This window comes from Pieris brassicae, chromosome 2 (assembly GCF_905147105.1).
Source record: "Pieris brassicae chromosome 2, ilPieBrab1.1, whole genome shotgun sequence".
In the NCBI taxonomy this organism is placed as follows: domain Eukaryota; kingdom Metazoa; phylum Arthropoda; class Insecta; order Lepidoptera; family Pieridae; genus Pieris; species Pieris brassicae.
In genome coordinates this window covers 21065939-21093314 of record NC_059666.1, presented here as the reverse complement: position 1 = coordinate 21093314, position 27376 = coordinate 21065939, and the positions used below count along the sequence as shown (strand labels likewise).

At 33.4% G+C, this 27376-nt stretch overlaps 1 protein-coding gene across 2 annotated transcripts in view; it reads left to right on the top strand.

Annotated features, from left to right (window-relative positions):
* The first annotated feature begins 418 nt into the window (after nucleotides 1–418).
* LOC123720428 (serine proteinase stubble) overlaps nucleotides 419–27376 on the top strand; it is a 96929-nt gene continuing 69971 nt past the window's right edge. For both annotated transcript variants that reach the window (XM_045677027.1, XM_045677026.1), the window contains exons 1-2: nucleotides 419–529; nucleotides 9123–9200. In XM_045677027.1, the coding sequence (XP_045532983.1) occupies nucleotides 9179–9200 (22 nt within the window). In that variant the 5' untranslated portion in view covers nucleotides 419–529; nucleotides 9123–9178. The remainder of the gene's footprint in view (nucleotides 530–9122; nucleotides 9201–27376) is intronic.

Below are 27376 nucleotides of genomic sequence, written 5' to 3'. Positions count from 1 at the left end.
CTCTAAAGTTTAAGTACTAGAAATATCTTAAGTTTTCAACAAAAGAAAAGTGTAACATAAATAGAAAATGAACTACCCATGTCTAGATGAACATTAAAACCTCTGAAAATGTATCTATAATATAATGTTCTGTTTTAAAAGATAAGTATACGCCTCTGTTTAATTAAGTAATTCATACGACCCGCGAGTTTTTCTTTAACACTTTTTCTTATATTATATTTTCACGCTTTTCTTCCTTCCATAATAAGATAATAGTCATTATACGCGGCATGCACTTCTTAAACATATCATCCGGTTATCGTAATTTCTAAAGAGTAATTTCAAAGGTCCATCTCCATGGAATTGCAATATTGCTATTTTGTCGAGCATCCCAATACATTTCACCGTATTTGAATCAGTTGCGCCCGCGCATCAGGTCTGTTTGCACGTGTATTCGCGTAACGCGTACCTCGCGAAGTGTTCGACAAAAAGCTGTGCAGTGATATGATTTTGTGTTTGATCTGGATTCGTTATTTGTGACATTGACGACGTAAGTTATAGTACATTTATAGTTTTTAATTAATGTAATGATATAAAAATCTATATTCCCAATTCCCCAAAGAAATATTAATAACGTCGCGCATTTAAATTATTTAGAAATCGGACGTACGTGCATTGCTTAGAAGGGATTTATAAGATATATTTGGAAAAACCACGAAAAAAACCGTGCAAAAAATACGGTGGGACTAATTGATAAGGTCGTTACCGAAGTGTTCGAGAGCAATACGAATGGAATAATGGAGCACAAGTTATTCACGATATCTAATACAGGTATCTAATGTTCATGCAAAATGCAACGAATCTCCGTTGCCGAGATTGGCTGCGTGCGCGCACGGTTAGGGCTATGAGATAGGCCAGCTGATTAGGAAAATACAATTCATTACTAAACGAAATACCCTACAAATGATATCTGCTATTTCCCTAAAATAATTTTGTTATAAATTTTAAGAAAAATATATAAAAATTAATGCCCGATATGTTTTCTGGAAATAACGTAATATATATATATATATATATATATAAGTTCTTTGTTTTTGTGAATTAAAGTCATTTTACCTCATGATGGTGATCATAAGACCATTTCTTTAAATATTTTTTCAATCTTTATTGTCAGCACAATTTTTATATATTTAAAACAAAAGTGGTTTCTAAAAAGTATATCTACAGTTTTACTATAATGTGTGGTAACCCTATCCGAGTATGTTAGTGGCGCGCATGCGTAGTGAGAGTTAGAAGATGTAGCAACGACCTGGAACGCATCAGCTCGAATTAGCGCCCGTAAAGATATTAATATTTTAATAAGTTTCGCGTGCAGGTGAGAGTATAAGGTTTTCCTTGTAGTTTTTTTTTAATTAACTTGGGTAGCTATAGACAGTTACTCAAGAACATAATAAAAAATGGGATATATACGAAAAATTATTTAAGTATTTCGATATTTTCTTAATACATATAGTAGCTGAGGTAGACATTTTAAAATCAAACTCAGAATGTATGTTTTTTGTATCAAATTAAACACACTTACTTTTTGTGTGTATGTGATTGTGTGATAATTATATTCTGCTTGAAGAAACTATTGAATGTATTAATTTAGAAATAAAAACTGAGTAATTATACAATATATAAGGGACCTAGAGTATTTTATCTATTAATTAGTCTCCTATACACAGGCATGATATCTTAATATTATTCGTATTGCGGGGAAGAAATATTTACTGTATCCATAAAATACTGTTCCTTAAACCTAAACAGAGGATTCTTGACTTGTCTAACCACTAACTGCCCGGCTAGATATCTCGCTGTTAACCTGAAGAGACTTGGCCAGCATAGCTCTGCTGGAAATGGGCTATTCCCATGGCACAAATGCGTCTTCTGCGATTCGGACATCGGCTTGGGTCGTCATAGAAGGGCTAATCGCCTGAAGGGCAGGACGGAAGCTCACTGGAGTGAGCGAATAATGAAGGAAGTGATGTTGTGTGATATCGCCCATGGACATTGCCAGAATACTCGCTAGTGCGTTGCCGGCCTTTCAGAAGTGGTACGCTCTTTCCTTGAACGATCCTAAGTCGCAATGGGTCGGAAATATTTCAGTGGGCAGCTGGTTCCACGTAATGGTGGTGCGCGGCAAAAACGGCCTTAAAAACACTCACGAGACGGACGTCAAGGTGATACGGATGGTATTTTGTATTCTGCCTTCACGTCAGATCTCGTAAGGTGTTGCTGCAATAATCTTCAATCTAGTTACAAATTGTTCAGACACTAAAAGTTGCCATACCCAATCAATTGAATCGCAACATAACTGGATTTCATAAATTATAAGCCACTCATAATTAATTTGTATGAAATATACAACTCCACATTACTGACAAGTCATCAATTAAACGAATTACACAGTAAAAGATGACAAGATACAAGCTCAGTCATCATCATCTACTTATCTAACGACACACTGTCGTCGCCAATGCGACGTGTTCACAGATAAAACTATAATTGATTTGTATGGAAATCAAAGTCTAAAAAGTAAAGAAAAAAATATAATTTAATAAAAAAATATCTACTAAAATTTATATGTTGAAGATATTTATGACTTTTTTAAATTGACTTCCTCCTCTATTGAGTTGTCAGCCTCTTCTTCGTTTTCCATCTCTAGGGTACCATTCCGTCAATATTTTCTCCATTTTTCATGAGGGCTCCGTAACATATGACCCATCCATCTCCATTTCATTTGGTCTATCGTTATGAGAATGTCTTTTCCAGCTCTTATTTCTTTGCTTGTCCGATTTTCTTATTCTCAGCATGCTTTATATTGGTTGTATTTTAAATTAATTGACGTGAATTTATCGTTGAAAATAGGATTTCTTTTGAAAAAGTGAAAATAGCCGAAATCACTCAAAATATAATATAACCTGCAGGCTGTTTTTTTTTGTTTTTTTAATAGGGGTCAAACGGGTAGGAGGCTCACCTGATGTTAAGTGATATCGCCGACCATGGACAATATAACTATAATACACTGTAATAACTAATTTAAAAAAAATGGTATTATCGTTAGCATGGTTATTATATTATCACAAGTAAAATGTTTTTGTAATTCTGCTAGTGCTAAATATATCGGTACTATTGACATGAAGGTCCTAGTAATTTATACCTTACACGACTTGAAGACAAAATAACGAAAATTATATCTAAATTGCAGTATATGCTTCGTGTACCACGAATGTACAATTTTCCATTCGGGTTTAAAAAGCGTGTCATCTATATAAACTATAATTTAAATATACTTTTGACTATTAATACAAAATTTAATATACTAATAAATGTGTTTAGTAGAAATACTTAAGTAAAGTTAACTATTTAAGTTAAATAATATTAATTAGATATGATATAATGACAGACAAAGGTCGTAGGTTCGATCCCCGGATGTGCACCAATGGACTTTCTTTCTATGTGCGTATTTATTTAACTTTCGCTCGAACGGTGATGAGGTTAGATCCAAAAACTCGACGGCGTGTGTCAGGTGTAGGAGGCTGATAATCTACATGCCTATAATACCTAATATGATATGTAGTTGAATCCAAGAAGCTCAATGTTTGTTTTTAACTTAATTATGAAGGCTAAACTAAACTACAAAAATTTATACATAGATAATTTTATTTTCGTACCCTAGGAGTTAATGTAATGCACAGAGCAGAATGCTCGGTGCAATATAACCCAGACACATATATTGTTTTACTTAAAAGTGTTCCCAAATCTTACACATACATTCTTACATTTAATAACAAAAATTTGTAGCGAATTATTGTCAAATGAATAAACACAATTTTTTTATTACTATCTTTCTCGGCGCTTTGTGCTCTGTGCATTACATTATCTCCTATAAATATATTCATTTATTTAAAAAAAACTTTCCAACGCTACGTACTTTTATACGGATACTTTAAAAAAAAGATTTACTTAATTAAGAGTCAGAGGTGTCCTTAATGGACATTGACAATTGACTAACCCTGCTCCCGCTTGGTATGCTTATATGCCTGCCTTTTGATTACTGGGCATATTAGATAGTAGTTTGTTACATCTCTTACATGCTAGGGGTATAACAGTACGAAAGAACAATTTAATGTGACAAGCACTTAAATATAACAAATATACAGTATTTATAATTTCCTTAACCTACATAATAATAAAAATAATTAAAAATTCATAAAAATAAAATGAAACAAATTAAAAAAAATGGTCTCTTTGTACCTTTACGTATGTATTGCGAGGCTTATTCGTTGAGCGAGGAATGCATCAGCTCTGGGCTTACCGGCACTATTTACCAGGCGCCAACTTAAATCTTTAATTAGCGCCTGTGCACTAGAACACCACGGCCCAAGAGTCTCTACTCCAAAGGGAACAAAATCAAAGTTGGAGGAAAAACTCTTATATTTGAGTGGTTTGTTATTTTTAATTAATTATATATTTCAAAGTGTGAGTGAGTATATCTAAAACCAACATTAAATTTTTATGTCCATATTACGTATCAAAAACCACTTTCACGCTTTATGTAAACTGTCAATAAATTGATAAGTGAAAGAAGATCTTTTATCTTCAACACTATATTGGTAAATAAATGTCGTCGCTTTCTCCGCGTTATATCAATTGATATTTAATGTACTGATAAGATGACGGCACCAAATTAGGGAGCCTTATCGAAGATGTGACGCTGAGAAATGGTTACGTATGGTATGGCTTTAAGCCGAGGCTTAAATAGTATATTATGAAAACAAGAGTAATTTAACATGCATCATCATAGATGTCGTTACAGCGATTGGCTTTTGTTTTTTGTGGAATTATTTTCTGACAAAGATACAGGCGTCGCTATGTTTTCTCTTTAGATTTTATATACGCAACTATAGGGGTTCAAATACTGAATTATTAACAGTAATTGAATCATTATGATTATTCCAATTTGTTCCAAGGGGGCAAACAGGCAAGAGGCTCCCCTGATGTTAGCGATACCGCCGCCCGTTGTCACTGTCAATGCCAGAGGACTCGTGAGTGCGTTACCAGCCTTTTAAGAATTCGTACGCTCTTTTATTGAAGGAACCTAAGTCGGAAAGGTTCGGAAATACTTCAGTGGGCAGCTGTTTCCGTTTAGTGGTGTCCCTGCCTTAAAAACACTCAGTTGTGGAACGACGGACGTTGTGGTGATAACTGTGGAATTAATACATAGGAAGTAAACGAATTATAATTAGTTATTGACTGTAACTTCAGTCGTTGTCTAGGGTATTGATTTTAAAGTAATTTAGTAAATGTAGCTTTATTGCCAACTGTTCAAGTTCGAATAATCTCTTCGTTCATACTCTGCCAGTATTTACAACATGGAAAACCATAGACAACTTCCAAAACCAATTTCCTTTGGTATGCGGTAAAACAAAAGAGGTATGACGTCTGAGGTTACTAACCCGGTAATTAAAATACAATTACAATGGGTTTCCCGCGCTCTGACAAAGGTCCAGTTATAATATTTGTCAAAATCACAAGCACCGCTGCCGTTAACTTTAACTACTTGTAATGGAGAGTTTAACAGCGGAAAACATGATAATTTGCACTAACATCTTGCTTTGAATAATTCATTTTATTTTTATATAAACCGATTATTTAAATGATTAAATTTGGAGTAATATAACTATTCTACTTGTATTCTAAATTTGAATTTTGTTTTTTTTTTCAATACAGCCAGTGTCACGTACACTGGACAACGTTCCAAAGACAATAACCAATTGGTTTTATTTTTCTAGAATAATTATCTACATTAAAAATCGATGGCTATGTTTTTGTCTTTGACAGGCTTATTTACTATGGTAACAAGGGTGATTTCGTTAGTTTGCCCTGCATTGTCAAAGTGGCTATAACGATAAGGGAATTTAATAGCTATTTTATGTTTATAGTATATTTATGAATGGTAAGTGATTTAAATAGGAAATGTTTGTGAACGATAACAGTTTATTGGTTGGAAACATCAAACCATACGCCGTTATCAATTTTGGTGTAATAATTGCACTGTACCTTTAGTGTAATATATCATATGAGGACCTAAAGCATGAAAATTTTGTAATTTATGTTTTAATTGTGTTACATAATTTATTTTCTCTTTTGTCATTGTAATGTTTCCCTTTAAACGTTATGCACACTTGTCATTGATGCATGTATTGTGTTTTGTATGTGTCTGTGGTTCTTTAGTGTGCCTTTTATAAATTAAAAATAAATATTAGAAATTAATAGGTCTGTTGTGACTAGTTCGACTTCACTTAATTGGCCTAAAGCAATGATTATAGATATCCTCTTGAATCCTATAATCAGATGATGTATTAACTATTAATAATTTTTCAACTGTAACTCAAAGCGTTTCCGATTTTTTTTGTACGATCTGTGAACATAAAAAATCGTATATCCGATAAAATTAAAAAAAAAACCTAGAGAAAATTTACTTTCGTATTTGAGTATTACTATGAATAATAAACTCCTATGCTTCGTAGAACTCCCATGATCTAGCTTATCATACATTATTTATTCAGTAGCTTGATTTTCTTCTATGAATATGGAGATGTCATGCAAAATGTCTCTATACGACACGCAATACATTGCGATGTTATTTGTTTTGTTGATAGAGGTTCTTGAACTTGATTGATTGATTAAAACAAGTGAAATTATGACTTAAAAGTTTTTTTCCTCTTTGTCGTTCAATAATTATAATATACTAGCGGATCCGACAAACGTTGACCTGTCTTAACTATTTATGAATATTAATTTCGAATTGGTATAATTAACTAAAAATGCTTTATGATATACAACAGTTTGTATGTTTTTCAGGCGCGTATATAATAGTTTTGTTTGTATTCCGACACGGGAACAGGCGACATATAATAAGTGAAAAAAATGGATTTTCATGATTAATGCCACAAAAAATTAGCGACTGTAATTATTTTATATGTATTTTATCAATATAATAACTCATATAGAGGCATGTGTTTTAAGCGATATTAATTTTTCATACATCCTCTTTGACGATATTTGTAGCACGCATTCTGTCAATGTTATGTCAAACGGCATAACATAAAAATGTTTGAATTGTAAAGGCGCTATGTACTGAAAAAAAATTGCTATCGTAACAAAAATATTCTTAATTTTTTTAATTGACTGCGCAATTTTTTTATTTTTTTATTTCATAAGAACCTTCTCCTGACATAACAGACACAACAAAAAAAGAGTGGTGTAGAACTGATGAAACATTAACAGAGATTATAAGTCATACCCAACAGGCCAGGTACAGGCCTTTCTACCCTAATACAGGTTCTTAAACCAGTACGGATAAATTTATTAATATTTGTAGTTTATGGTAAAAAATGGGAACTAAAGCTTATTTTCACTTCACTAATGACGGCAATAGTAGGGAGCGATATAGCGACCAAAAAAGTATTTAATATAATATAACAGTGCGCCATTGGTCTTTCGGTCTTTGTGCGCATTCAACACTCGCTCGTACTAGTCGATCGTTAGGAAACTGGCGTACTTTATACCCAAGATAGTCGAAGTCGTGTGTCAGGCACAGAAGGCTTATCACATACTTGTCTATTAGGAAAAGTTAATGACTAGGATACGGTTACTGAGGTACAGACTTAGTAGGTACAACCTACCACTGGTTTTTATAGGTACATTTAGCACACGTGATTACAGGAACAAACAATCAGGTGAAAAAGATAACGATCTAGATACAGAGAAGAAACGAAACTCATGAAAGAAAGATATACTTTATTATACACAATATATTTAGGTCAGGCCAGTCTCTTCCTTTTAACATATATAAACTGTATTTTCCTTTATGATATATATCTACATGATACAAATTTATATTTAAACTTTTTTTGCACATTAAAAATATTTTCTGTATCAGGATAGGAGAGGTTGACAAGATATTCTTTGAGATTTTTAGTAATGTGTAATATGTGAGTTTTGAAGTGTTGGTGGTTGGTTTTTAAGGTTTGGTTAAAGATGAAAGGGCTTCGGAAGGAGTGAAAGCGTTGGGCGAAGAATGTGTTTGATGTGGTGTGTCGGGTGGTCCAAAGAAGACTGCATATTGCTATCAAGTATAATTGTCTATGCTTCGTTTCTTTGAAGAATTTTCGAAGTTGAGTAGCGGAAAGGATTCTTATAGGATATCTTAAGAATGACGCGTTGGGTTCGCTAAATTTTCAGCACCAATAAAATGCAAGAGTAAAAAAAATCTTCGCCTACAATACTTATTACACTGAAGGTATTTCGAGGCTCTTCCACTTACTTTCCGATTCCGCAGAAAGTTATAACTAATTAAAATTATCGAAATTAGAGCATGAAGCGACAGTCTTTGGAAACTAATAATTAATTGGAAAACGAGTTTAATTTAACTTTAAGCGTAAGTGCGCGAGTTGCTTCGCACGTAGCTAGTAACTTTTTAAAATTCATTACATTCGCTGCATCGCAATTAATACATTAATAACTATATTAAGTTTATAAAAACTACCCGAAGAAGGGCCGACGTTGGCACTTTTTGAAAGTTGCCAAAAAAACAAAAGAAGTTTGTTCAGCGTTTGGGACTTCCGTAAAGCTGCTGGGGAACAAAAGAGATGATATGCTCCTCATCTACCCCTTGCCTATTTTAAGAGGGTAGTCGGGAAAAGAGAACCGGTGGTCAATAGCGGTAAGGAGCCGAGGTGTGTATTGCCCTGTTGGCTAAAGGAGTCCATTAATCTTTTAATCTATATGCGTGGGTCAATTTTTATCGGAACATAATTAATAATGTAACCAGGAACAAGCCACATAAGGCCACTGAAACACCGGTAGAACCCCGTTGTGCACCAGAGCTGTAAGGAGACGAAATAGTTTAACATGTGTGGCACTCACATAGCAAGTCTATGCTATGGGATGCCAAAGCAATTTTTATCGGAATTTAAAACGGAATTCCCAGAATTCTGAGCTAGATAATGGTAACACAAAAGTTGGATTTTGTACTGCAGTAGACTTTAGATAATATTTTATCAGACTTTAATAAAACTGCTTTAATATTGCAGGGAGTGTGGAGGCCAATTCCGTGCTGTGATGCGCCGCGCGCGCCTCCACTCGACTTATGCATGCCGCCCGCGCATCCGGTAAGTCAAATATACTTGAGTGCTAATTTAGTGATTTTCTGTCAACGATTGTCGACTAAAGGCGATATTCTCATGATTAATTAAATTGAGATAGATAGATTGAAACAATAAACTGCGTAATAATCCTCTACTAATTTCTGCGTAGATTTTAAAAATAAAATAAATAAATCAGTGGTTTTACAAACTCTTTAGGTTTGGGCGTCAGATTGCTGTATCTGGTTCATGATAATTTGTCAATCTAATAGGTAAGTAGGTGATCAGCCTCTTGTGCCTGACACACGCCGTTGACGTTTTGGTTCTAAGGCAAGCCGGTTCCCTCAAGATATTTTCCCGAGCGAATGTTAGTTGCGCTCATATATAGAAAGTCCATTGTGCACAGCCGGGAATCGAATCTACGACCTCAGTGATGAGAGTCGTAGATTTTGCTGCTGAAGCCACTAGGCCAACACTGTTCTAACTCACACGTTATTATTATTTCCATGAATAAAACGAGTTAATCGTATCCTAGAATTTAGACATTTCTTTTTTACAGAGTATCATAACACCGAGTCCAAGCTTAGTAAATTTATTTCACACCCGTCGAAAGCTCACAAATAATTCCCGAAAGCTCTCCCGCAGTCTGCCAAATGCATCGTTGCATATTTCATGAGTGTAAAATGACTCTGAAACCTTCACTTTTATTTCACACTAAAATTGTTTTGTGTAAATTAAGGTGATCTTTGTGGCGTATTCGACTCGCGTATTAAGATATACATAATAATGTTATATAAAAAATAGGACTATAATATATGACATATGACAGCGCCAACATACGTCCTTGTTTGTAGAACAGGGGACAAACTGATAGGTGGCTCACAAGTGACACCGCCACACATGAACACTCTCAATGCCGTGAGCACGAAAGCGATGCTGGACTTTTAAGAATTGGTACACTCTTTTCTTGAAGGACCTGAATTGGTTCGTTTATACTTCAGTGGGTGTATTCCACGTGGTAGTGCGCGTAAATAATTGTAATATTATATAATTAAATGCATTTACTAATTGACAATTGTCTCATTATAAATAAGCGGCATACGATAAGCCTAAACATTTCAAACTAGGAATTTATTATAAAATTCAGACACGTTCTATTATAAAATGATTGAATTCTTATAAAAATCTAATTCTAATTGAAATATTAATAGTTTTGGGTATATAAGATCAGTGTTGGCCTGGTTGCTTCAGCGTGTGACTCTCATCCCTGAGGTCGTAGGTTCGATCCCCGGGTGTGCACCAATGGACTTTCTTTCTATGTGCGCATTTGCATTCTCCCGAACGGTGAAGGAAAACATCGTGAGGAAACCGGCTTGCCTTAGAACCAAAAAGTCCACGCCACGTGCCTATAAATATGAACAAAGAAATGAGAGGCCCAGACCTAAAAAGGTTATAAGTACCAGTGTTTTATTTTATTGTATCCTTGACTTGATACATAAAATAAAAAAGAGTAAAATGCGGAAATAAACGGAGAATGGCGGATATTAAAGAAGAAAACTTTTAAATTTCCTACAAAGTCCTAACTCGGTCTTAACTTACTGTAATTGAGCGTCGCGGTGCACAGCATTTGCTGACAGTTAACGATTTGCATATTTCAGAACTCTTCAAAGTAATGTATATAATACGGATTTATTATAATTATTTTGTGTACAAGTTTAAAAGGATTCTGTAGCCAACTAAAAGCCCATTACAAATTAATGTTAAATATATGAGTTTTAATTAGCAGGCGGAAAATAATAAGCGGCTCAAATATAAGAGTTTTTCCTGCAACTTCGATTTTGTTCTCTTTGGAGCAGAGACTCTTGGGCCGTGGGGTGCCACCCCGCAAGATTTAAGTAGGCGCCTGGTACATAGTACCGGTGACTCCAGAGCTGGTGCTTTCCTTGCTCAACGAATAAGTATCGCAATACAGCGAGGAAATGCTGCCAGCGCTAAAGGAAACCACAGGGACCAAGCTTTTTAAATTTTTGTATTTTCTATATTTGTAATATGTATTTTCTATTCTATAATAATATTACTGTGTTGGATACGAAACTTATTTATACTGTATATTTGGATGTTGATAAATTCTCTAAAGGCTTTGTCTTTGGTTAACATAGCTTTTACACATTGAAAGAAAACAATTTTTTAACCGTCGGAAAAATTTAAATTTAAAATTATGTAAAATAATTATAGGTTTATAATAATACAAATAGCTTTAATCCGGTTAAAAAATTCTTTTCTTTCTTAAAAGGCTGCCAAGTCATTTGCGAGCGCTCTGGCAATGTGAGTGTCTATAGGCGGTGGTATCAATTACCATCAGGTGAGCCGAGAGTTAGAAAATAGAATATTCTAAAACAAAAAAAACTTGGCATTTTAATGGAGAGGTGGAAAGGTTTTTTGCCTGACCGTCTCGTCCGTTCTACGCCCATGATTTAAGATCTACCAGATATTAATTACTTTTATTGACTTTATAAACAAAAAAATACATCAATGGATTATATTTCGATTTGTTTCTAGAAATTTATATAAATTTCACTTTCACGTTTTTTAATATATATTAAAAACGCAAAACCCCGAAAACCAGAGAAACTTATACCACAGATAATACAATTCAAGTGTTGAGTCTATTCACGAGCTATTAAACACTGCCTTTCAGGTCAGACAAATAAACATTTGAATTTGAGAGTTTTTTAATATTAATATCGGTGAAAGTGATATTTCTTTATGAAAGTGAGTACACTGCGGAGTGTATGAAAAATTCAGCATTTCTTTCATGTCAACGGATGTGAAAGCATTTTTGAGATGCAAAGATGAAAGCGGAAATTTGGGGTATAGACATTTCGTAAAATAAGCTTTTACAAAGAATTAAAATAGAGAATCCGAATAGCTGTTTCTATAAAACAATATAAAGGCTCACCTAGTTTCAGCAGTTGTCAAGCTGCTTGATAATGCTCATTGCCTTAATCACTTGATATGAACTAACACGGATCTCTTATCGTCTATGGTTAAACGCGTTAAATGTTTAAAATGTCATCGCAGTGACAGCCGAAATGTTGCTAGCGCCATCTAGCGGTAGTAATTTAAAACAGAGAGATTGTGTTACTGCCACTCTGACGTCTCTAATTGGGTCATTAATGAATAAATATTGCGTTAATTTTTCTTCCATTAACACCTTATTTTCCCCCTTTTAATTTATGTAGTTTAAAATTTAATTAATCACTTATATTTTGCTTTTTGGGAAGTTGTCGTTTTTGTCTATAAAATGTGAGATACAAATGGAATTTTTATAGTTCATTCCTTGTGCTATATCTTATAGCTCTATTAATCTCATGTAAATGATTCTCGTATGCTTACGGGACTAAATGGTTGGTCCATGCAAAATGTGTTGGTGACTACACTGTGGGATCATATGCGGAAATTTTCATACTTAAATCTCGTAATTACTATGACATTTTATCGGATTTTACACATTCATACCTGCCATAAGATTAATTGAGATCGACATAAGCTTTAATAATTAGCATCGTTAGCACCTGCACACAAGTAACTGGTCTAATAAATTATTTATAACTTTCCACACACAGCCTAATAGCACTCTCGTGTATAGGACGTAAGGGCCAAAATACCGTGTCAATATTTTGCATAATAAAATAGAATGATTGCTATCGAAATGTCGAACGCATTAAGTTAGATGTTGCTTATAAGAAATTGTAATGAATTGTAGATCAGTTTATAGATAACTTGTTCTATTATGAGAAATAATGATTTTACAGTACTTCATACTCTTTAAAGTTTATGTAGTTGAGTACTATTTTTTTTTAAATAGAACGTTAGCAATTCAAATAAGGAATTGATGAAACACTTTCGTAATGCGTTCGTGGTATTGCCAGATTGGTCATAGTCGTCTCTGCAGAATTCAACTTTATGCAGATTATAATAAATTTAGTGTCGCGTACTGTAGCAGGTAAGTTATATTGCTAACCTTTGCCTATATAACGTCTTATTTTGGTATTCATAATGTGTAATAAAAAAAGAAGTTCAGAATGGTGGAATCGCAAATTGGACACAGTTTTTCAAATATCATAGCTAGGTAATCAAAGGGGAGGCTCATAAGTATTTGTGGTTAATGAATCCGTGAGATTAGCTTTTAGTTTTAAATTAATTTCTTTTTGTATTATTTTAGATTAAGTTTGGTAATTCTATAAATTGTCAGTATTATTTGTAATTTTATATTTTTGATGTGATTGAACTTTACCTTTAATATTTCTTATTTATGATAAAAAATAACTGGTGTACTTAAATTCGTGTATGCGGTGATGCTAGTTATTTTTGACTATGTCCCCATTGACTATATTCCCACGGGAATGTAAGTGCGTGCTCCTATTTCACCATGCTTCCTGCTGGTGTCATGGTTGCAGCTCCTTACAAACGTTGTGTAATACAAAAACAAATTGGCGATTAAAAAGAGTGGCGGAGAGTTTATTGCCAGTTCTTCTCTTCCGTTCTACGCCTTTGATTTGACAACTGGCAGTAAATGTAACATTAGAAGCATTTAATGTATATTTATTTTTTATTGACGTTCATAAGTGTACATTGTGTTACCTATATGAATAAATGATTTTTGACTTTGCCTTAAAGTTAAAGTTGGCCGAAAGAGATTGCTTGTAAGCTATAAGGCCGCCCGTTGGAGCCCCTATAATTTATGTTACGTATTATAAGTTTTTAAAAGTACTTGCCCTAGGGTTAAACACATTTGTACATAGGTGTTGCGATGCCCTTTCATATCTATTTCATGATAAACATTTTAAAATATAACAAAACAATGGTCGACTAGATGGTCGTCGGAGATAATAAATAACTCATGTATATATATAACTTAAGGACATAGCATTGGTTACTAGGATTATTAATTAATTAGGTTGAATTTCTCCCTAAAATATTTCGATGGGGCCGATGGCTGACCATGCGTCATACTCGTAAACGGGTGCTACTTGTGGTGACTGGTCGGACTTGAATTCGTGTATTTGTCTAACTCTGAACCTGTGAAGATACGACAAGAATACACCGTGACCTGTGAACATTTTACTCATTATAACGCTATATAAACCTTTTTCATTACAATTTCTTGTGAAGAGCAATAAAATACATTGGTATTCCAAGAAATTGGTCTATTGAAGTGTTCGGTTCATTAATTTTAAATCACCAATTTTTACGCCGAGTTCAAGACGTATTCACAGCGTTCGTTAAAAAAAAGTCTCGCTTGATTTTGGTTAAGCGTGTTTTTTGTACATATTTACATTATTGTATTCGCAAAAAATCTTATCAAATTAATTTTATAATACAAGTTTTTATAGCCTTAATCTATTATATGAACCGTCTCGCTTCTAAAGAGGTCCTAGGTTATTGTATTTTAGATTAGTAACTTAGGGTTGACGTACAATTGCGTCCCCCAGGATAATTAGACAATGGGCACTTAATTCTTTATTAGTTTTGGGTCTTTCATTTAATAACAATTGGAAAATTTTCGTCTCGGCTATCAAAAGTGAATTCATTATTGCACTATGAACATATTATTAAAACTAACACGTATGCTCTTCGTATAAATTCATTTAAAATTCAAATTCTTACGCAACTCGGGTAAGCAGTGAACAAAAAATACTTTCACTTTACCCGATTGGGCTTAATTAACTGATTTTACAGCCCAGCGAATTTCGGGGATTTTGCTGAGTCGCTGAAATAAAATATTTTCTCTTCAATTTCGCCCCGTTTGCTATGCCAAAAATTGCTAAATTGTAATCTCAATTCGATTATGCAATTAACTAAATTAAAAAAGAACACAATAACAGAGTGTCTTACGATTAAAAGCTAATATAAGTAGTGTTATGGGCACTTTTAGAGACAATTTATGAAAAAACAATACTATCGTCTTTTTATTCAATCGGTAATTATTCATTCATATCCGGTATTCTTCAGGTAATAGCGTGGTTCTTCAGGTATACAGTATATCTATTATGGACCTGGATTCCTGAAACTAAAGCTGCTTCAGCTTGAACATGACCTTCAGTAAAGCATCTTCTAGATACGGATTTAGATGAGAATAAATATAAATTAGACATAGGTGGACCCTGAGCTAGAGCTTTCCTCGCTCAACGAGTATGTATCGCAATACAGGGAGGAAATGCTGCCGTTAAAGGTACACTGCCACAGGGTACAACCTTTTTTATTATTATTATAGTAACAATAAAAATTAGATTAAGGAAATTGTAAATACTTTATTTGTGTGTTTTCGTCACGCATTTTCTTTATTTAAATTGTCTTAGAGAAAATAGAAAAAAAACTTTGTGGCTAGTCATAAACGGAAGTGCGGTGTGTAAAAAATATCGTTCACATTCTATTGAGTAGTCTAGTACTTTGTCCGATAGAAAATAGAAAGCTGTTTAGATCTAGATTTTTACCACTTGCGTTGTACTGTTAGAATACTATCAAATTGGAAAATTGTCACGTACTGAAACTTATTAACTGTATCCCAGAAGTCTAGATGAATAAATATGATAGGTGAGTGGTCTGCAAAAGCAAAAAAAGTACAGTATATACAATTATACACATCTACTCATAATCATATAAAGATGTTTGTAAAATTAAGAGCTACCCAAACAGGCTGGTTTTCTATGCTGAGTGCCCTCTGCCCCAATTGGTTTTTTTATAAAAATCACTTAATTTTTTCGACTAATCTAAACTGTTAATAGTAAATAAAAATAAATCACAAAATATGTAGCGAAGCGCAAAAGTCGAAGACAGCTGGACCAATTCGAGTATTTTTTTATTTATTCCTTGAACTCTGAGAAAGGCTTTTAGACATCTAGGAAAATTGAAATTGCATAGCAAAATGTTTCATATGTTGGTATGTAGCAGTGTTGGTCTAGTGGCATCTGCGTGCGATTCTCATCCCTGAGGTCGTAGGTTCGATCCCCGTCTTGGTGCCCACTAATAGATTTTTTGTCTATGTGCGCATTTAACATTCGCTCGAACGGTGAAGGAACACATCGTAAAAAAACCGGCTTGCCTTAGACCCAAAAAGTGGACGCTTTCAAGCACAGATTACGATGACTATTAGATTAACAAATTATCTTGAAACAGATACAGAGATACAGGGGCCCAGACCTAAAAAAGGTTGTAGCGCCAATGATTTATTTTAATTTTTTTAGCTACTGAAAAGGTAGGTTTAGGAACAACATTTTATTACGGCGAAACGAAGTTAGAAATAAAATGACACACTAGAATTGAATAAGTTTGGTCGCTGAACTATTTTACTACATAATCAACATTATATATTACCTATACATTGGTACTCACTGTAAAGAATAACAAAACATAATTATACTATTCAGTGACTAACGTTTAGAAATAGCCATCTTTTTAATATCCAATATAAAAATACAAGTCGCAAGTCGAATTTTTAAGTAAAACAATGTTGCTACGCTCTTTGATATAAAATTTTAACGAGGCAATAAATATTCAGTGTATATACATTTTGTAATACTTTGTGATATAATGTTACCAGTATGGACTTGTTTAAATAGGTATGTAGGTTAGGAGTACCTAAAGATGCTTTAGGTGAATTTGTTTACGCTAATAAATAAAAAAAAATATTATTATGAATACAGTTTTTTAATTATTATTATGGTTAAAACACCAAAAAACCACAGAGGTTTAATCTAAGTGAAGTATAAATTTTAAATTCCTTATAAAATAAAAAAGGTATAAAAACAATAAAAATAAAAAACGAAACGAAAAAACAGATAAAAAAATACAATAAAACACACTTTTTTTTTAAATGATCACCCAAATTAATACAAGGAAATTCGCAAATATACATTAGTTTCATGTTAAACTAACGAGTTAAGCAAAATGTTTACAATTTAAGAAACACTTTTGTTTGGAGTGTTGCCAAGTCTGAGTCGACAGCGAACAGCAAATAAACACTTAGCACAATTAACTTATCTCAGTACAAATTTATGCTATACATTGCTGAGAACAAACTCTAACTAAAAACAACCTTATTCATATAGTAAACTTACGAACGTCAACAGAAAAGATGTTAAATTGATTCTAAATTTATATTTACTACCAAGGGCAGGCATGAAGAACTGGCAAGCTCTCCATTCTCCATTCCAGCCACTCTTATTAATCGCTAAGTTTAGAGTCATACAAACTAACCTGTAGCAAAGTAACCATATGTATACCAAATAACCGGTGCATCAGGCATTTGTGACACACACGGTCTCCCCTCCCTTCCAAATTTAAATAAATATACGAAGTAAGTATCGCAATACAGCGAGAAATTGCTGCCAGCATTAAATTATTATTACTATGTAAGTAAAGAATATTGTAAATATTGTATATTTTATGTTGGAAATAAATATTTATGATTTTTACGAAACATATACCGTGAGACACCATCTAAACATTGGATTAAACATAACATTTATTAAGATTTCTTCTTTATAGGTGGATAATTTACTCAAGATTCATATATCATCCTGTCATATAAAATGAAGATCTCAGATCGTATCTGACCATGTATATGAATTGTAATAATGTCTGTAACAATTGAACGGATTTTGAACGGTTTTCGCCAATAGGTATTGTGGATCGAGGCAACCTTGTTAAACACACAAATTCCACTAGGGAGCTGCGAGCTAGTTTGTTCTAATTGGAAAATTGTGCCACTCCCAGACCTGTGTACGTCATAAAAAAATTGAATTCTAATATCGTTCCCGTTAAGCACGGCGGCGGTATTAACATCAGATAAGCCGCTTGCCCGTTTGCCCTTCGATGTTATAGGGAAATTACTCAAACTCATTAAAAAGCTTAAGTATCTGTTAGCTCTTAATGAACGACTTTGAGTTAAGACGTTATTGTATGCAACGGTAGGAATAGGACAAGAGCGTTTTTTATTTTACCAATATGAAAAAAAAACATGTTCGTGTTTTTACAGTACTCTCACAAGTAATTCAATTCGCATACATATAAAATATTCGACAAGTATTTACGAAATGCGCCATTAGACAAAGTCCCTAATCACCGTTGTGCCACTGATCTCTTTTCGCACCCAATCCGGTCATTATCGCCGCAACCAAACAAAACAAAACTCCAACTTTCTATTGTACTCCTCTTATTGGGGGACGTGCGTTCAATATTTGTTTTTGTCAACTGTTTATACACGTTTTGGGCCGTTTTCACTTTCGTTGGTACAGTCGCGAAGACATTTGTATTCCATTCGCGAACGATTACGTGTCTTTAATGTAATCTTAAGTAATCGGTGATGTTGAATGATTTTTTAATGGGATTATTAATGCATTGTTTATGTATGTCGCGTGTGAATGGATTTTCTTTAGTTTTTTGTCAAGAAACGAGGTGTATTTGCTTTTGTAAGTAAATTTCGCGAAATTAGTTCCACACCTACTGTTTTATGTATTAATATTAAAAGCAACATGTTGATATTGTGATATATTCCTTTGTAAACTCCATTATAATAAAATAAAATTACATTTTTCACTCAGTAAAAAATATTACATATGACATAGAAAAACTTCATTGCTCGACTGTACCCCGTCACGGAAAACGGGACAAAGTACTCAAGTGAATATTATTTTTCAATATCTGATTTTTCTTAATACAACATGGCTTTTAGTATAAATAAACTTGCGTTTCTGCTATAAGTAAAGCACGCTTTTTAAATTATAAGCTAAGTATATAGAATTGGTTTCAGTTAGATTAATAAGTTTTTGTTGTGTGAGGTTACCTCTTAAAGTATGGGGCTAATATATTTATCTTTCGTGATAACACCCATAGTTATATGATTATACAGAAGAGTGATAATTGTTTATTAGTAATCGTAACAATCAAATATACAGTATTTACAATTTTCTTGACCTGCATAGTAATAATTAAATTAATAAAAAGAAAACTAAAACAAATTTAAAAAAGTTTGATCCCTGTAGAAGTGTATCTTTAACGCTGCCAGCATTTCCTTGCTGTATTGCGATACTTATTCGTTGAGAGGAAAGCACCAGCTCTGGAGTCACCGGTACTATCTATCTTTCTCTCCTTCTGAGGCCCATTAATCGTTAACCACCTCCTTAAAAACGAAATTATCACTAACACTTCAAAACTCACATTACATACACTTACTAAAAATCTCAAAGAATATCTTGTCAACCACTTCTATGCTGATACAGAAAATATTCTTATTGTGCAAAAAAAGTTTAAATATAAATTTGTATCATGTAGATATCATAAAGGAAAATATAGTTTATATGTTAAAGGGCTGGACTGGCTGCCCACAACACAGGGAATCCTAGTGTGGGGCCAGTTCACTTTACTTTACTTAAATATCCTATATTTAGTGTGTATAATAAAGTTTTTCTTTCTTTCTTTCTACCTGCTTAAATCTTTAATATGCGAGAACTCCACTGCTCCAGAGTCTCTACTCCAAGGGGACCAAAATCAATGTTGGAGAAGACTTATATTTGAGCCGTATATTATTTTCTTTTGGTTCATTGATTTAATCTGAGTAGTGTTGTGTGACTTCTGTGCCCAGCCTGAAATTATTACTGTTTCGCCAGGAATCGAAACCGTAATCTTCGTCACACTTTGAAATCGATTTTTCTTTAAAAAAAATTAAATTTTGTTGTACCAATGTATCAGTGTGCCAAGGGTTAGAAAGCTGTTATAAATAAATAATGAATAATATAGTATATGGTACATTTTAAATGTGTCGGAAAATTCAAAGCAAAATAAATTAATCCATTTAAAATGCGTGTTAGCATCAATACAATCATTGTGATATTATCTATCTGAACAAAAGAGTCTACTAAACACATACTAATGTGTTATAATTGTTAAAACCACGGTTTTCTTAGTACCTCGTGAGAAGATGTTTATCGCGGAGTGGCTTGTCAATACACTTACGGTGTTACAGAAAACCTGGTATACATTAGAGAATTTGAAATGAAAAATATTTAATTCGATTTCAAAGTGTCATCTCAATACAGCTAATTCAATTTCTAACTAATTTCTAATAAGTAAGAAATACTAAAAGAAAAAGGTGGTGGATATGGAGCACACAGTTGGTTTTTCAAACAAAAAAAGCCAAAGTACATTATATATAGCGTGCAATAGAAAGGAGTATTCTCGGAATTCAATTACGCGACAAACGTAAAAGTATATATTAAATATATTAGAAAAACCAAAATTATTGATGCTGAACAATATGCCCTTAAACTTAAATGGAGATGGGCTGGCCACGTAGCCCGTTGTAAAGATGATAAATGGTCTAAAGCAGTAACTGAATGGACTGGTCCAATGGGAAAAAGGAACAAAGAAAGACCAATAGAGCGATGGGCCGACGGGATCGAGAGGGTAGCTGGAAGAAATTGGATGACGATGGCACAAAATAAATTAGGGTGGAAAAAGTTGGAGGAGGCCTTCTCCCGGACAGGGGCCGCATCTTAGTTAAATTTTTTATTTTATCTTATTATTATTTAAGAAAAACCACTGGTGTTAAATTTATTGGCTACAGATTTGTGTATGTGATTTATAATCATTTTTTTCTCTGGCCAGTAGGTGATCTGCCTTCTGTGCCTGCCATAAGCTGACTTTTTGGGTCAAAGGCATTCCGCTTCCTTACGATGTTTTCCTTCACCGTACTAGAGCTTTTTATAAGTGGTTGAATGTACAAAAAATCTTGTCTAGACTCCATTTTTGCGACTTTTATAGTGTTTTTCAGTCACTTTTAGTGAGTAATATTCCGTCAAATATTAAATGGTTATCTCGGATGTGATCTGAGATGACTAAAGGTTACCTTCTTGTGCGTTAAGTTTTTGGTTCATCGCGAAGATTTCTTCAAATCCATATTTATCTTCTTAATCTTTGAGTCCTTTTAATCTTCTCCTCACATCTTGACCCTGATCTTATATTTATCAAAATTCTAGGATTTATTTTGAATGAAAACGAAAATCAAGCGTGTACTAGAAGCTTTTATTAAAGCTTCAAATCATGTTTGACATTTACTATATTCTATCAAGACCTTCATTGTTATTAGCGCTATAGTGTGTATATTCGCTAAATTATCGTTTGATATTTGATATTACAAACTTATAATTTTTTTTATGACTCTCACAAAAACGTTTTAGCAAATAAATTAATTTAAAATGTATTGTATCTTATAACACTTTAATAAAGCCATTAACAGTTAAACAGAACATTGACACAAGGCGGTAAAGAATCGTTGTATGTCGTAAAATGCTTACAAGATTTTTAAAATATCGTATTGCATGTTATATCGATATAAATGAGGTCATAGCCTTTGCTCTGTCCGCATATATTCACAGGCGTAATCTCATCATGAATATATTCAAGTAATTACGTATTCTACGGTTGCTTGAGACAGGTGTGTTACTGAAATTCGTATATTCGGAAATTCATTCACTAAACCAGACTTGCATAAATTATTCGAAGCCTCCAAACCTTACATAAAAGGAAATACATAAACAAGAGTATTTATGAAATGGTAATGGTTTTAATGTATGCTTATAAGTGATTTATTTAACCTGTAAAAAAAATAATATTTAAAATTTTTAAATTAATAAATATAGCCAAAACGGATTACCTACACCATATATACGAAGAATTACAACTCAAACATTTTACCGACCAAGACAATTTACTAATAATTTTGATTGTTGTTAATGGGTAATGTGTAAGTCTGTGAGTGTGCATTTTTATGTGATGCAAGTAAATCCGTATTTAATAAATGATGCAATTCGTATTGTGAAATCAAGGAAACCAAAAGTATTAGAATATAAATTAAGGTTTTTATTGTCAAAGACATTAATAGCAAAAATAAATAACCAGAGGACAGACTTACTTCTGCGTCACAAACTACAATAACTAACAAATATACTAGGAAATGCAACCACAGCTAACAAAATTTTTAAATTTGTTAGAATTTTCTTTATAACTAACATAACAACACCCCATACGACGCTATTTCTACGACTACGTATTTTATATTGAACGTCAAACAAATTGTAGATATCCAAACCAACATATAATATATGAATACAGTTCATTCTTTGAAACATTCTAAAATTCAACATCTCATTTCTTTTTTTTTAAATTTATTTAAGATGAAACAACTTGCACATGGAATACTGTTCTCACCTCTGGGCGGGGGCTCCCCAGTACCAGCTCCTTCCACTTGACCGTATCCAACGAAGAGCGGTTCGAATCGTCGATGACCAATCCCTCTCCGAGCGGCTCGATCCTTTGGCGTTGCGTAGAGATGTGGGGTCACTCTGCATCTTCTACCGCATTTACCATGGAGAGTGTTCAGAGGAGTTGTTCGGATTAATACCTGCAGCTGAGTTTCAGCATCGGACGTCGAGGCAAAATACAAAATTCCACCCGTATCACCTCGACGTCCGACGTTCCACGACTGAGCGTTTTTCAAGGCAATTTTTGCCGCGCACCACCGCTATGTGGAACCAGCTGCCCACTGAAGTATTTCCGAACCAATTCGACTTAGGGTCCTTCAAGAAAAGAGCGTACAAATTCTTAAAAGGCCGGCAACGCACTCGCGAGCCCTCTGGAATTGAGAGTGTCCATGGGCTGCGGTATCACTTAACATCAGGTGAGCCTCGTGCCCGTTTGCCCCCTATTTTATAAAAAAAAAAACATCTTTTTTTACCTAAAATAAGTACAAAATTCAGTAGTATAGGAAGCACGATTCGCATAAGTTACGATAATACTAAACATTTAATATTATTTGGTTTAGGTTATAGACGTGCAACTGAAAATTGGCACAGTTCTTGAATTGATCTGCTCGTAAATTGGGGCAATTTTCCAACTTAACGCTCTTCCATGCAGTCAATATAGTGGCCTATTATATTATGGAATTCATTTTAGAATAGACAATTCAGTTAAATTATTAAACAATAGTATTTTAGAGACATAACATTTTGTATAAAACATACGTTCAATTGTTTAATTTACAATATTAAATGTGTATTATTGATGTATTTAAAAAAGATTGTAATCAAGGGGATTTCAGATCGAACATAGATAATTGTTTTATATTTTATCTAAAACAGTTCAGTGCACAGTAGTATAATAAATATCGCGTTTTGAACCTTAAAATAAATATTAAATACTTTTTATATGTACACATTGCATATGTAAAAAGTTTTTAGTGAGCGCCTTATGTCTTCGAAATATGGATTGATTTTTGAAGGTGATTTGTAAAACTAGACTATAACTTTCGATTATTTATTTTATGTACAAAACATTGTCAACGCTGATACATTGGACCATAACCACAACAAAGGCAACCATAACAATTACAAAAGAAAAGAAAACATCGAATCAAAAATTATAAAAGTAAATTGATTTTCAAATGTGAGTAGTTTTAGTCGTTTTCGACGACATCGTTTAGAACAACATACCCTTTATATTGACCAAAATACACGGTCCCAGCGTGTAAAAGTATTAGGTACTTAATAAAATCCTCATCGACCATCGGTTTTTACGACCAAATATGAGCAGTTCCTTCGATACTGTTATTACAAATTTTGACTGTATATCCAAACCTACCTCCTTAATCGAAATGCTTTGCTAGGGTCACGACTTATAAATTTAAATTGCTTGAAACATAATGTATAATTTTGAATATTAAAAGTGATAACTAAGATCCACTATGTAACACACAAAATACTAAACGATTAGCCTCAAATTCCGTATAATATCTATGAAAACCCTTCTACTTCAACCCAGAGTAAAATGTTTATTAAATTTTGAAAGCTTTGCTCCATAAGCCGTAATGTACAATCTACAAGAAAATGCTTTTTACGCCCAGGTAAGGTGTATTATGGAAGGACAAAATCAATTCTTACGAAAACGGATTTGATATGTTACGAAACTACTTACGAAGCGGAAAGTGAATCACTTACACCATTTTAGTGCGGTTTTCCTTGTACGAGGGGAAAAGTAAGATTTTCTTAACGCTTTTGTAATATTTAAGTGCTAAAAATGATTCACTCGTGTCATAAAAAAGGGAGAATTACATCTGTTAAATCAATAAATTTAATTTTAGATATATTTTACGTTCTTGTAAAAGTAATTTTTTAATTTCCCTCGAGAGAATTAGAATCATCATACATACTGTATATATGACATAAAATGCCCATTTACCACGCCTTTTTGTTATATTTGATAGTGACTGGTGACAGGTGATGTCAAGAAAATAATAGTAATCCTATAATTTTAATACCCTGAACTTGATAGTTTGCATCTGACATAAAGTTCATCATACAAGTACGTTATCATTTCTGTATACATGTTAACGTTTTCTTCACAATGTTTGCCTTGACGATTGAGCAAGTGCGGACATAGAAAGAAAATTGGTGTACTGCCGTAATACGAACGCTCGACCTTAGGGATGAGGATCGCACGCTTAAACTGCTCTGGTGATTGGAATACAAGCCTAAATTTATTATGCCTACTACTACATTTTGTAAATAAATATATCCTAGTTTACCACAAGGTCTATGTAGTATCCTATTGGGGAAATAATTTTGAAATCGGATCGAAAGCTTTCGCGTTTACTCCTTACTAAAATACAAATGTTTCCTCTTTATAATATATGTATTACGAAACTCAGTAGCTCAAGCTCAAACTTGTCATTTAATCTTTAAACGGTCATTGATATAAGCCATTTGTATGCCGAATGCAAACGGAATCTGGTCATAGATTAAACAAAGCATTCCATTTCAAGATTTTCCTAAAATGTAATATTCAAAAGATACTTAAACGTCGCAGAGCTTTAATAATTCATAGCAAATTGATATTATTTGCAGTGAATATTCGAAAGCGAATTCGTGAATAATTTAGTTATTTGCCCCGAGAATTAAATCGGGTTACTTGGAAATTTGGAAAGGGTATAATCGATTCCGAAAATAATATTCTTAAACATTAAACTATAAACAAGAAAATTATATAAATAATTATAATAATCGTGCTTATTTTAATTTTAATTAAAACAAACAGGGACCGAACTTTTTTAATTTTGTTATTATTATTAACAAGCGGACCCGACAGACGTCCTGTCTTAACTACGAATTGGTATAATTAACTAAAAACGTATTTCAGAAACAAAGTGTTTATATTCTAATGCCCGACATCCGACACGGAAACAGACAAAAAAAAATTCGGTCCATACATTCACGCGTGATGCCGTTATCAAGGGAAATAGGGATATATATAAATAGCAGTGTTGGTCTAGTGGCATGCGACTCTCATCCTTGAGGTCATAGGTTCGATCCCGGCTGTGCGCATAACATTAGCTCGAACGGTGAAGGAAAACATCATGAGGAAACCGGCTTGTCTTAGACCCAAAAAGTCGACGGCGTGCGTCAGGCACAGAAGGCTGATCACCTTTAACAAATGATCATGAAACAGATACATATTCTGAGGCCCAGGCCTAAGGTTGTAGCGCCATTGATATATATATATAGGTTAAAAATATTGTATATTTCAAATGTACTGTAAAGGGAAAAGGATGAGACAGTATGATATAAAAAGCGTTTTAAGTGTAATCTTATATGAGTATTCATAATATTTTATTTATACCTTACGGTAATAAAAGTCTCTTTACCTACAATGGAGAATGGGATATTTTTTAAAAAAACTGACCATTACTTATTCATACATTTACGTCTTCCATCCCGAGACAGTCTTTTTATTTAAAGTTAAACTTGGGTCCTCCCAATAGAGATACCCCAAGCATCGCTGACCTGAGCCATGTTGGTGGTTATTATCGGTTTTTGTAAGATTTAACCGCTTCAACTTCACCGATAACGAAAGCCATATGAAATTCCTGTATAACATTCCAGCTTTGTGGTTTCCCAGATACGGTTATGTTTGATATATCCATCGTCTCCATGAATCACTCCCGGTCCTTTGATGATTCATTTAACGAAGAAATACCTAGAAGTTACAATGACCTATGATACATATCTCAGATAATTAGACTGTGTTTATATAATGTGGATTATTAAGTAAAATGAGCAGTGTTGGCCTAGTGGTTTTAACGTTTTCATTTTACCCCTGAGGTCGTGGGTTCGATCTCCGGCTGTGCACCAATGGACTTTCTTTATATGTGCGCATTCAACAGTCGCTCAAACGGTGAAGGAATAACATCGTAAGGAAACCAGGTTGCCTTAGACCTAAAAAGTCGACGGCGTGTGTCAGGCAAGCACAGAAGGTTGATCACTTACTTGCCTATTACATTAACAATTGATCATGAAACAGATACAGAAATCTGAGGCCCAGACCTAGAAATTATATTAAATAAAATCTATACGCAGAATAATAATTAACATTTCCATAGTTTTATCAAGTGTTTTATTTTTTAATTAATTATTTACACACATTTGTACGCGCGTACATTTTGTCTTCGATATTTCGAATTGATTGAAAGTGGTACTTACCTGAATGAAGTCAACAGTCTACTTAATATTTACAAAACCCCCACATAACGCAGTAAACCCGGACCGCGTTATAGAAATTCGCGTTGTAGAAGTATACTTGTAAATCCGTTTTTTACATTTTAAAACTAGGAACATAAATTTAATACATTTATTTAGATTAATTTTATAACAACACAATTGAAACGCAAAGGTACACAAAACTAATTATGGACTACACAAATCATAATAAATTTCCCATGAGACATTTCCGCGATATATGGAAAGAGCATTATCGTATGACTAGAAAAACAAAAGACACGCTGGAAAAAATGTAGTCCAAATACCTGGTAATCGGAGCAAGGCTAAATTAATTAGTGGGTGTCATTATACAACTTTAAAGGATTTCTAAGAATCTGTTAATTTATTGATCCATCTCTTTTATTTACACCATTTGAATCAAGTCGTGTTCAATTGATCTTTTGCTAAGATTATTCTTTAACCTTTCACGATAAATATTCGTGCGTGTTAACTATTATGGTTAGGTAAGCGATATTTTACCGGGCTTTAGAGGAAGCTATGATAACAGATCAAAACACGCTTAAATCGATTTAAATTTATCTGTTTTCAAATTTT